At 38.4% G+C, this 12,440-nt stretch overlaps 2 protein-coding genes across 2 annotated transcripts in view; both read left to right on the top strand.

Annotated features, from left to right (window-relative positions):
- LOC116485492 (macrophage mannose receptor 1-like) overlaps positions 1 to 3,837 on the top strand; it is a 61,423-nt gene extending 57,586 nt beyond the window's left edge. Inside the window, exons 28-30 of the mRNA XM_032180890.1 lie at positions 201 to 368; positions 3,212 to 3,265; positions 3,587 to 3,837. Coding sequence (XP_032036781.1) covers positions 201 to 368; positions 3,212 to 3,265; positions 3,587 to 3,837 — 473 coding nt within the window. The remainder of the gene's footprint in view (positions 1 to 200; positions 369 to 3,211; positions 3,266 to 3,586) is intronic.
- Positions 3,838 to 8,997: 5,160 nt separating this feature from the next.
- Positions 8,998 to 12,440, top strand: part of LOC116485491 (macrophage mannose receptor 1-like) — a 30,758-nt gene continuing 27,315 nt past the window's right edge. The window contains exons 1-3 of the mRNA XM_032180889.1: positions 8,998 to 9,161; positions 10,844 to 11,242; positions 12,109 to 12,282. Of these exons, the coding sequence (XP_032036780.1) occupies positions 9,086 to 9,161; positions 10,844 to 11,242; positions 12,109 to 12,282 (649 nt within the window). The 5' untranslated portion in view covers positions 8,998 to 9,085. The remainder of the gene's footprint in view (positions 9,162 to 10,843; positions 11,243 to 12,108; positions 12,283 to 12,440) is intronic.

The raw sequence follows: 12,440 nt of genomic DNA, 5'->3' as shown, positions 1-12,440 counted from the left end.
CACCAAAATTGATGCTTTATCACTAGCATAATAAATCAAGGGCAACTATGATGTGTCAGGCCAAAAACCTAAATAGTCTAGTGGCCTGTCTCCAAGAGTGGCCACAAGATTTCTTAGGAAGGCAACAAATGCAGAACAGGTGGCAAAGATGGAAATAAATACTATCTTGTTTCTTTCCATATTCAATGTTTCCCATTTAGGAGAATGGCTGTGGCTAGACAACACTGCAGTGAATTTTGTCAACTGGAATGTAGGAGAACCTTCCCCTCAACAAAATGAGCACTGTGTCGAAATGTATGCTAACTCTGGGTACTGGAATAATAACTATTGCTCTTCCTACAAAGGCTATATTTGTAAAAAGCCAAAAAGTAAGTGCTACATTTATAATTTTGTTTGATGTTTTGAGTATTCTTGTGTGCTAGTAGATGGCTTTTACAAACAGTGAACTTCAGCTGGGTGTTTTGTGTTTTTACAAATGCCAAAGGAAGTACATTTGCATACCAACAGAAAGAAAGACTAACTCTTGCCAGAAAGAATTGCAGACTAGTGTTCAGATTCCTCAGAATTGTTTTGAAAAGACTGTTTTCCATTATTAACTCTTTCTAGTGTAGACATTTTACAAGATTGCCTGTCCTGTATTGATAATTGTTCAGTAATCACATTGTTAATACTGTGCTTTGCACAAATTAGTGCCATCTCTTTGAAAATATATTCCTCGGGGAATCCCTTCTCAACACAAGGAATACCCTTAGCTTATTTCCCTTTGGCAGGCTCATGTGTGTACTATTTGTGAGTATGAAGCAGTGCTTCTGTAAATTGACTATTCATGAATTGTAAATGAACAATTTTGGACCTTTTGTCTCTATATTGTCCTGTTTTGAGATGATGAATACGTGAAAAGCAAAACAAATAGCATAGCTTGAATGTACTAAACTGGAAGTGTCCTGAAATAGTAAAATGTGCACATTTGGCAGTAAGGGCATCTAGTGCATATATTTTCATAGAAGTCATGCTAATAATTTCTTATAGTATGTTGCAATATCAAAAATCTACAGTTAGCACCTATATACCCACTTCCTCTACAAGACTGGATATGAGAGAAGGTTTTGCTATCCTTTCTATAAATTTGCTGTCGTGCCCATTTTTACTGACTTACTCAGATACTCGTAATGATGACTGTATCTTGCACAGAAAATACCGCAGAACTGTCAAATATAGCCAGCCATTCAGATTTTACTTATCTATCTTTTTACATTGTGATTGAAAAAAAGAAAAAGCAATTTATTTTCATTCTTTAATTGAAATAGTCTTAGCAGTAGATAAAAAGTATTACAATCAATGGCCACCATTCCTTTTTGACCATTCAGCTCTCCTCTTTGTTCTGGCATTGTTATTCACCTGTTTCAATGCTGAGTCAGTTCAAGGACCTTAAACAGATGGAAGACAGTTACTTTTTTTAGGACTCGCTTTGGCCAGTCTAGAGCTGGAATGCTATGGAGTCAGCAAAGTGCCAGTGTCAGTGCAGGGACTGTCAGCTGCTTGCTCAGGGGTGGGACTCAATTGGGTCTTACAGTGCTGTAGAAATGCAGCTCAGGTTGGCAGAATTTTGCTATGATAGTGCTCCATTTGCAGTGTTGAAAGGATATATTGAATAGCTAAATGGAGTGTTAGAAGCATCATTTTATTTAGTTGCACTTTCTGTGCCTTGCTATGCTTGCTGTTTTCTGAAGAGGCTGCAAATGCAAACCTGTGATTGAAGTTTTCTTGTAAAATAGATGCTATTTGCTGTTCCGCTTACTGAGGTAATTTTTATCATAGCAATTTGAAATTCTGTAGCTGGTCTATTATATAAATAATTTAACTTTGTTTTGTAAGTATGTAGGTACTTCAAAGAACTGTTCAACAGTTCAACAGGTGTTAGTTGACCATGCTACAAAATAGTGACTAGGAATATCATGTTCATTGCACCTCATTCTCACTTCTTAGAAATAACAGATTTGTACCAGTAAATACAATGCTTGTTTAACATGTAGGTGAGTTTAAAATGCAGTCATTTCATAGCAAAACCCAACCATGATGTGCATAATACACATGATCAGTGGAACACAACACTTGGTCAGCTAATAATTTTTGGCTGAAAAAAAATATCTAGGTTATTATATTCCACTTTTTCTCAGTCAAATGAAGCAATGCAGCTAGAGGATTATTTTCCAAATGTAAATTATTTCCTTCTCTTTCTTGCCAAGATTGTCTTTTACACTGTGATTTCAGACAGAAGGTAGCATTATTGTCCCAGAATCACAGAATGGTTGAGATTGGAAGGCATCTCTGGAGGCAAAGATCTGGAAGCATCCAAATAATTGTGTCGAGTTTTACTTTAAAGATGTAGAGCAATGTAGGTTTGTCTCTAAATGTAAAACTAGCTGTGCTGACAGTCCAGCAGTGTTTTGGAAAATCTTTGGAAGCAAAGGTTGTTAGATTATTAATTAAATCAGACAACATAAGCTAGGAGGTTGGCAAAACAATTTAACTTCCTGGGTTCACCTTCATCAGAATGAAACTTTATGCATTGATTCAACATTTTACGTGCACATAACAAAATGTGGATTTAATCTTTTATAATCACCTACTTTTCCCAGCAAGCCAGATTTCATGGTCCAAATATTTAATTTTAAATGGGCTACAGACATTTTGGTTTGGATGTGATGAGTGCTAAGACATTTTGGAGTTCAGAAATGGATTCAGTTATCTGTTTAGGCTGGTCATCAAGGTCTCTTAGCAAACCAAATATATCACGTTTGCTACATTTATATAGAATGACAAGTACAGCAAGAATTTATAATTGTATTCAGGATCATGTCTGAGCATCTCTGCCCCGATCATGTTTGAACATCTCTGCCCTGAAGAACTTCCTTGTGGTTTTTCAGCGATGTAGGGATTTGTCTCCATGGTGGCTCTTCTCTTGGATTTGTTGCTTCTAGTAGTTGATATAAACACATACATAAGAGACAATAGCACAATAATCATCATGCTGTGACTTTTGATAGGTATATGTGTGCTCCAAACCAAGGTGTATGGAGCATTTAGAGATCTGTATTACCATACATTTCTCAGAATATGATTTTTCACTACGTTTCAAATAATGTAATTAACATAAGTAACAGAAAATACAATAATAACATCATTCTTTTTCAATGTTTTGAAACACCAGCAATTGAAATACCGCCATCAGCTGAAATGCCACCAGCTGAAATGCCTACAAAGGGTAAGAATATTTTCTTTCAGGTAGACAAAATCTTTTCCAGTGTAATATCATAAACAAAATAAATCTTATTCTGTGAATCTTATTCATGTATCTGAGTACCAGATCTGTTTCCTATGAGCATGTTAATACTTAATGGAATACAATCTACTCATGCATTGTTAGCCTTTAAAAAATCAAATAATTTTATTCTATTATCTCATTCTCTTGTTATTTTGAAGCAAATTAAACACTTTGTCTTCAAACATAGTGGAAAAAAATTGCTTCCAGCGCTCAAATAGGAAGCGTAGAATAACCTCTTGATTTCTTTTTATTTGTTTTCAGCAATGACAAAGGATGAGAGGGCTCCTACTCTAAGCCATGGAAAAACAGGAGTTGTGGTTATTGTTGTCATCCTCGTCCTAGTTGGAAGCAGCCTTGTGGGCTATCTCTTCTACAAAAGAAGAAAGAATCGTTTGTCAACAAATGACAGCTTTGAGAACAATTTGTATTTTAATAGTGATGCAGTTCCTGGAACTAGTGACACGAAAGATCTTGTGACCAACATAGAACGGAATGAACATGCAACACTGTAATGTAATAAAATGAAATGTAATGTAATATGTAATGTAAAATGTAATGTAATAAAATAAAATGTGCCTTGTTTTAATAAAATTATGCAATTACAATTAAGCCAAAGCTATTTTTTCATGTGCAAATACTATATCAGCCACTTTCACCGTGTGCATAACATAGAGCAGTGTCTTTATACTGTAACCATTTTACGTTGTGTAAGATTTCAGACCTCATGATCTGAAGACCCATGCTGCATTAGAGATAATGCAAACTAATTATTAAATGGAACGATGAAATGGTTGCAATAAAGAAAGTGAAATTTAGGTAGATCCACTTGAGAAAGCTTCCAATGTTTGAAGTTTCTGCACCAGATTCATTTCAAACCTACATTTCATGTCATAAGGGACAGATTTACAAGCTGTTCAGCAAACACCTCACTAAATCAGCCAGCTTTCAAGTACTCCTGGAGGCTTAACTGCAGCGGTAGTTGCTAGGTGACAAGTCTGTGTTTAGGCACATCTTCTTTGAACCAACAGATGAAAAAAACCTCTCATGACATAATTTCAGTTCCCAAAATTTCACACAACATAGAGAACCAAGATTTTAGTTCTTTAGGCTAATTTATTCTAAGATTTGATCAGGTAAAATCTGTGGGCAGGCCTTTGAAATGGAAAAGTGTGGTTGGTGTTAATTGCCAGAGTTCTGGCTGGCCACAAGTGGATGTGTCTGGGAGAGGCGGTAAAGGTCATGGCAAAAGTTGCTTCTTATAAGGGCAGTTATTGAGGAGGGGAGGAACATTACCTATGCATGTTCTGAAGGCTTATTGGAGTGCTGGGCCGTGGTGATCACATGTTGGTGCTGCTCTCCTATACCCTCTGAATAAACGGCATAGGTTTGTGAGGTGTGTGCTGGAAGTCAGGAACAATTTAGCTTTACCAATGTATCAATTAATGCTGATTTGTTTCCTTTCTGGATCAGTTACCATTTATGGAAATCTTAGATTCCTAAGTGTGGAGTTTATATTCCTAATTTTTGCAAATCTTGTAAAACGCAAATCATACATGATTCCTCACTCGCATAAAAAGATGTGCAAGATTTAATTCTGTGGTTTCATATTTTGTTCCATGAAATAAACAGTAAAATTTGATTTAAAAAAAAAAAAAATAAAACAGTTTTGCATTGTATAGTCTTGACAATGTAAGACTGTAACAAGATAAAATGGAGATGATCTGACCCTGGAGACATTCCGTCCTAAGCTGTTATCTTCCTGAATTTGTCTGTGGATTATGTGCTCAAACAATGCCAGCTGAGTGATCTAGAAAAAAATCTGGAATTATATATGTATGCAGGTAAGATGGGGAAATTTGTTCTGGAGTGCCTTTTCTCCTGCTCTGCTCCCTTTCTCCAGGTATTTCCTTATCTCTGTTCCTTCTGCTGTCTCCTTTTTCAATGCACAGCTGTTGGAGCATGTCTTTTCAAGGATTAGTACTTCTAATGGTCCTTCATCCCACCTGTTGGGGTTCATGAACCAGAATTTTCATAACTGATTAATGATGTTGAAGGTGATGCCATTTCAACTACATGGTTGAAACAGAAAGCTATGTCAAATGGGCAGTGAAATGCCAAGAGGCCCCGCTTGCAACCCCTGCCTCATTGCACTGGCAGTTGTGCAAAAACCAGGCAGGTGCAGTCGCTTCCCTAATGAAGTTCGGCCCTGTTCTGAGGCCCTGCACAATCTTAAGGTGGTATCTGTGCACTGAATGGTTCTTCCAGATAATAATTTGTCACATGTACATGTGACAATGATAGCTGCTTCTGTAAAGTGCTGTGTCTGGTCTGCTCTAAGACTTGAAAGATTTTCAGAAGATGAAATTTAAGCCACATGGTTTACTGTCCATCCAATTGCAATAAAATGGAATTGAAGCACATCTCCCATTAAAAAGAGAGAAAAAAAAAAGAAAAAGATAATTATGATTCCATTTAGTAAGCTTAAGATGAGCACTGATGCTCTAAACACAAACTTTAATGGCAATTTTTGGATGGAAAGCAGAGAAACTATCATGCTTGGACACTTAATATCTAAGTATATAATTAACATAAAATTAAACGGAATGCTAGGAACTTGTAATCACACACACACAAAAAAAGCACCTTTTTTTTCTCTCTTTTTTTCTTTTTTCTCTTTTTCTTTTTCTTCCCCACATACAACTTTTCCTGATAGCAACTTGTTTCTTAGGCTGTCTGAATAAAGAGCCCGTTTTTTTTGTACTATCATTATTCTTTTGGTCATACTTGTGACAAAACTGATCACACATCTTCAAGAAAGATTGAGAGTTCTCCAACTGCTGCTCTCTTTCCACACCCTCATGTTATTTCCAGCATCCCTGGACTGAGCTGGAATGCAATGGATTTACCAAACAGCATTAGGAGATCTGGCACTACGTCCACTTTTCCTGCAGCTATGCTATAATGCTTCTACCAAGTGATGGCTACATAGAGAAGTTTCTAAGATTGGGCTGCAGTAATTATCCATGTTGCTCTGTTGGTCTGAATAAAATCACTATGTCTTCCTGGTAGTGATTCATATTCATACAGATGCAATACAATTTGTATTAACTTATTCTAAACCTCCACCAATTCTTGCAGCCATTCTCTACGGCCAGCTGCTACTACTTCTGGGCTCGGTCAGTTGTCTTAGAAGCACCCTGTTGCTCTTCTGAGTTCTTATTTTTTCTCCCGAGTAGATGCCACTACTTGAATTTTGCTTTCCTGAAGTACTCTTGCTATAAAAATAATAACAGTAACAAATTTATTGATAAGATGAAAGATAAGGGCTGAATAGAAAAGCAAAAGAAACTTTTAAATAGATCCTTAAGAATTCAGATCTATAATCCCTAATTCTGCCAAGTTTTCCTATATTTCATCTTGGAGGTTTAAATAAATGAAAATAAAAATAAAGTTGACACTGTACCATGAAACTTTGTGATTATGCTATATATGGGGTTTCTGTGTTGATAATCACAAAATTTCTTTCTAATTTTTATAGCAATTTTTTAACTTCTGTAGGGAAGCATCTGGTGGGACTTGGATGGGATCGCCCATTCATTTCTGCAGGCAGATGAAGAAAGACTTGGTGGTAATAGTCAACAGCATGTAAACGTTTGCCTTTTTGCCCATTGCTACATTTCTTGATACACTTGCACTTTATTTCTGTTTCCCCTTTTCTGCAGAAGGGTTCAGACAACAGAGAAAAGTTGGGGAATCTGCATGCTGTGAGTGTAACTTCCTGCCTGGGAGCAGAGATTGCCAAAGGAACAATGCTGACTTAACACAAACCCCAAAGCCAAACCCCTCTTCGACACTTCTAAGAATTCAGACTGCTTTGCCAAGTGGAAGGTGCTGGACTGCGTATCTGCCATCTTCTGTTTTTTTTTTTTTTTTTTTTTTTTTTTTTTTAAATTTCTGGGCTGTGACAAGGTCTTCTCAGAGAAACATGGTGGAGAAGCTGACCTTTGTATATTTTACTCTCTTTCAGCTTCTCTCAGCAGATCCTTGATAACAGTCCTTTACCAAACACCAGTCCTTCTTTGGAACAGAAGTGGATTATTTTCCCCTGTTACAATTGCATTTGGTGTCTCCTGTTAGCTTTGGAGATGCTGGGACATTGTTCATAGCAGAACCACAGGATGTTACATTTCTCCTGCCTAAGTAATAAATGACATTTTTCCATTGCACATCTGAAGCTCCCAAAAAGGAAGCAAAGAAAGTTTGAAAGCTGATGTAGCAGGGTCAAGCATTCCCATGCTGGGGAGTACTAGAACACTATGTCAATGTAGTCATCTTGGCATATGCGTCATAATTTACAGAACAATTGTCCATCTGTTTCTTTGTTGAGGCAGTCCTCTCTCTTTCCTCTTTCCTCAGCTCTCGTTGTCCTTCCCAGGCTCCCATATTTTCCTTGTTTTCAATCACTGATCTGCTGGTCCCACTCTTTTCTCTTAGCATTGTGATTCTTAATCTACTCTAATTCTTTGTGTACCTTTTTAGACCAAGTATGTCATCCATCTGGATCTGAATCGGAACAATAGAAGTAGGATCCCAGTTCGCCATGTAGGTACGCAGAGTTTCTATTGCCTACAATAGTAGCAATTTTCAGGGAAAGTCTTATTTTGGCTTCCATATTTCATGGAAGACCTCAGGGTGCTGTTAATAGAATATTAGAGAAATTATCCCAAAGCAGCCCCTCCTGAAAATAAGGAGACTGAGATTTTCCAAAGGCCATATTTGAGGATACATAAAGCATTGCAAACCTACTCCAGAAATCAATGCCTTTTCTCTTCCATCTCCTGTACGTATTTCTAATTCTTTTACTTGCCACAAAGGAGAAAGGTTTTTTTTCAAAGTAAACATCAAAATTTGTCAGTGTCTGAACAGTGTGTACTGCAGTGGGTGCAAGCTGTCATAGACTAGATGGGTGAAAAATATGGCAGCATTCCTAATCAGTTTAGTTTTCCTCTCTAGCAATAATTGAAAACCCACAATTTTCCGGTGGCAGATTTTTTCCCCCCCTGTAGTTGTGTGGTTTCTTTTCAGAATTTCATCAATTGTTGCTGTCAGTTTGGGGACGTTGCTTCTGCTTATGTCAAGAATGGAGCAAAGGAAGGGACAGGTGCTTCCTGTGGTACACAGAGTCTTCTGCAGATTTTCTTTATGGAACTCCAGAAACAGGAAATTCTGGTTCTTTTTAATTCCAAACTCATAGTTACTTGATTTGCATAGTTTTTTCAGCCAATTTTTCACAGTATTGCATTGCACTATTTTTTAAAATCATGTATTGATCCATACAAGTCTTTTTCTCTTTTACTTTTTTTTGTTTTCTTTTTCTTTTTAAAAAATATTTCCAGTAGAGAGACATTCATGTCACCTACTTCTCCAAAACAATGTTCCTGAATTGCAAGGTACCTTGCAAAACTCTTCACTGAAATGTGACTTCTTAGAACTAATACATCCATGGAAAACAAAACTCTTTATTACAGTAGAGAAATTAGCTTAGAAAACAAAGTTTCATTACTACAGTCAAAGGAATCATTACTTCAAAGTTACGTACATGACACGATCCAGTTCCTTATTTGCAGATCCGAACTTCCCTGTATCCGTCAAGTCAGAAAAGCTGAAAAGGATTTGTTAATCTGGGTCAGTGCAGAAGGGTTTTCTTACAAGGCACAAGCGTGGGCTTCAGCATCACTTTGAGGTGAAGGGGAGAAAGGAATGAAACACCTGGCAATGGCTGTCTGCCTGCTCCTGGCTTTTCTCTTTTCCTTTAGTACAGCTCTTCAAGTGCCCGGTAAGTCTTTGTCTTCTGTGGAGTGTGAGGGTTCACAATTGTGCTTTCTCGTGCTTTCCTGACATCTTTCTTCATGGAGAGATAGTGCAGCTTAGATCTGTTTGCAGCATGTGATTTGGAACAGTTTCATTCAGCTCCTAAATCCACAGTTACCTGTATAGGCACTTTGTTTCCCTAATCTAGTTTTCAAGGAGGTGTTTGAGTGAAAGAAATATGCCTACAGGTGTGGGCATAGCCTAAGGAGTGCTGAGTCTTTGAAATCAGCCAGCTGAATGGGGACATAGCTGACCTGAAATTACTCCATTGGAGGGCAAATCAGCTCAGAGATACAAGACATTGTCCTCTCAGCAGGCACAGGACCACTGGCTGATGTGTGCATTGACTTTCTTAGCTCACGTAACTATGGCATGAGTTGTTTATTGGAATCCCATTTCCAAGCTGATATCTTTAGGAAGGACCTAGAAAGCTGCTAGTAGATTTCAGGAGCTCCTACTGCTGAGAGGCAAAACACAATCCCGTATATGCCATGCTTTCTCCTGTGAAGCTCCCAGCTGAAGGGCTGCTGGGAGCCCGGTGCTCTTGCATAACCAGCAGCATCGATCTAACCCACTATGGGAGAATTTCCTCTGTGCAAGTTTTTGGACAAAACCAAGCTGGCCCTAACCCATCCCCTGCTAACCTGCTGAAGCTCCACTGCAGCAGGACAGCTGTCTGGTTGTTCTGGCCTTCAGCCCTTCAGAGGAATATCACCAAGGCTGTTTGATGGCTCTCTGGCAGCCCTGGGATGCTGGGGTTCTGAAGCCCCATTTAACTATCTCACTCCTGGCAGGAAAGCTTGGGTGCCAGTAAAGCTCAGTGGCACAGCAGAGCAAGTTGGATGATGTTGCTGTCACTTACAGGGGAGCTGAGAGTTACAAGACCAGCAGCAAAAATATTCAAGGTTTGGTGCAGGCTGAAATCTTGCCCTGTTGTTGCAGTTGGTCTTTGGAAACAAAGCTGTGCTGTGCTGCCCTTCACATTTCTATTTACATTGCAGCTATTAATGGCATCTAGTACGCGTGGCTTAGCTGTGCTCAGGACTGAAGTGATGATGCTGCAAGTTGTGGTTTCCCTCCTGAGAAATGCACAAGCTGAACTCTGTGAAGAAATGACTTTTTGCTCTGTTGTCGAAAATTTCCAAGATAAATAGCTAAAAGTGAAAATCACTGCTTTTGTTTGATGAGCTGCAAACCATGATGTCATTCTTGGCAAAATATAAAAATGGTTGAATCTTGAGTAAAACCTCTTTAATAGTTCTAAAGCAAGAAGCCCTTTTACTTGCAAAATTAAAACCTATCTAACGTGCTGTGTGGTGATGAAAGTTTGAAACTTAAAAAGTTTTTTAATGGAAAATAAATGATGACATTTTTGATTAGCATTTGGAGAACAATGTGCTTTAAGGAAGGATGTGAAGATGAAAAAAAATTATTCTGAGTGCTATATTTCCAGCTTCTGCATTGTATGTATCTTCAGAACATTCTGATGAATGTCCTTGATACTGCTGATCAAACTCCCTGGATTTGTTTCTCTATTGACTCTGAATATTCAATTTTTTGTTGTAGCAAGCTGTCAAATAGCAAGTAACTGACCTTTCTCCTACTGCATCTCTCCTCAAATATTTGCATTCTGATTTTGCTTTATAGATAGTGGAAAATTTCTAATCTATAATGAAGACAGCAAGCTCTGTGCCCAAGCTCAGAACACTAGCTCGGTCATAACAGCTCCTTGTGATGAGCACAACGAGTTCCAGCAGTTCAGGTGGATATCTGCCATACATCTGCTCAGCATGGGGATGAAGCTGTGCCTGGGAGCACTTGCCAAGGAAGACGAGGTTGCCGTCACATTGGAAACCTGCAACAGGACGAACGAGCTTCAGCAGTGGGGATGTCGAAATGAAACCCTTGCAATTAAAGGCAATGATTTATTTCTCAACTATGGAAAAGGGAGGGGAAAGAAAATCAGGCTGTCCAAAGGAACAGGCAAAGGGAGCAGGTGGAAAATCCATGGAACCACACACAGCGTGTGCTCCCAGCACTATGAGGGTGAGTAGTGAAAATTAATCTCTATTTCTAGGTAACTTAGCTGCTCCTATTTACAAAAAACATTCCACCCCCTGTTTGTCATGCAGCCATCCTTATGGTACAGTGACACCAGTAACAGAAATGACTACAGAGAGTAACAATGCAATGCAAATAGGATTGTATACTTTTCTGCTCACCTCAGAAAGTGTGTTTTTGTCAAATGAAAGAAAGAAATGGCAAAGGCCTATGATGATATCAACAGGAAGAATGAGAATTCTTTTTGTACAGCATCACTGGAGGGAATCTGTGACTTTCAAAATCAATCTGATCCTTTTGTGGAAGAAATGGTGAATTCTGTTATATTTAAATGTTTATTGTTGTTCTGATTTGGTTTGACCATGTGTTGTCATTTATATCAGCAAGCTAGCCTGAGTAGAGATAGGACTGTCACTTTCCAGCAGTCACTTCTGAACTTAAAATATACCTTCCTCTGATTTAGAACAATAAAAAACATACTAATAACTTTCCAAGCCTCTTCAAACATACAGGGGAAAAAAAAGAAAAGATCTTAAACATCATCTGAGGACAGAAATATATGTGCGATGAGCTGAGTCATGAGCACTACTGAAACAGCAGTCCAGATAGAAATGAAATGTTTGACAGAAATTTGTCTGAGGGCCAAATCAAGGCTGTTTGAGAGTTAATTTTGAACATCTCACCTCAACCATACCTAATTGGCATAACAGCCTTGTAAAACGTTGTAGTAATGAAGTATTGACCTTTTTCCACATCAGCTCCTGTACAACTTGGCTGTGTCCATGGAGTGCTGCACACACTGGTCAACACCAGATACAAACCGAGTGCTTTTGATCTGTTTCTCTCCACAGATATGTATACACTGGGAGGAAATACTTTTGGTGCTCCTTGTGTGTTCCCTTTCAAGCTCGATGGTAAATGGTATGCAGAGTGCATCGCTCGGAGTGATGATGCAGACTCTCTCTGGTGTGCAACTTCTTCGGATTTTGATAAAGACCAACGCTTTGGATATTGCCCATTAAAAGGTAATTTATTCAGAAAGATTTCAAGAAAGGCATTCAGTAAAATTTTCATCCTCTCTCATGGTCAAAATCTGCTCAGGATGTGGCAGTGGTATTGGACAGCAAGCTCAGTTCTGGCTAGCCTAGTTGAGCGGTGCGATATGACCTGGAGTGCCTGCTCT

The sequence above is a fragment of the Aythya fuligula genome, chromosome 2 (assembly GCF_009819795.1).
Source record: "Aythya fuligula isolate bAytFul2 chromosome 2, bAytFul2.pri, whole genome shotgun sequence".
Taxonomy (NCBI): domain Eukaryota; kingdom Metazoa; phylum Chordata; class Aves; order Anseriformes; family Anatidae; genus Aythya; species Aythya fuligula.
Note: the sequence above shows the minus strand (reverse complement) of the source record. Positions and strands in the feature narration are given on the sequence as shown.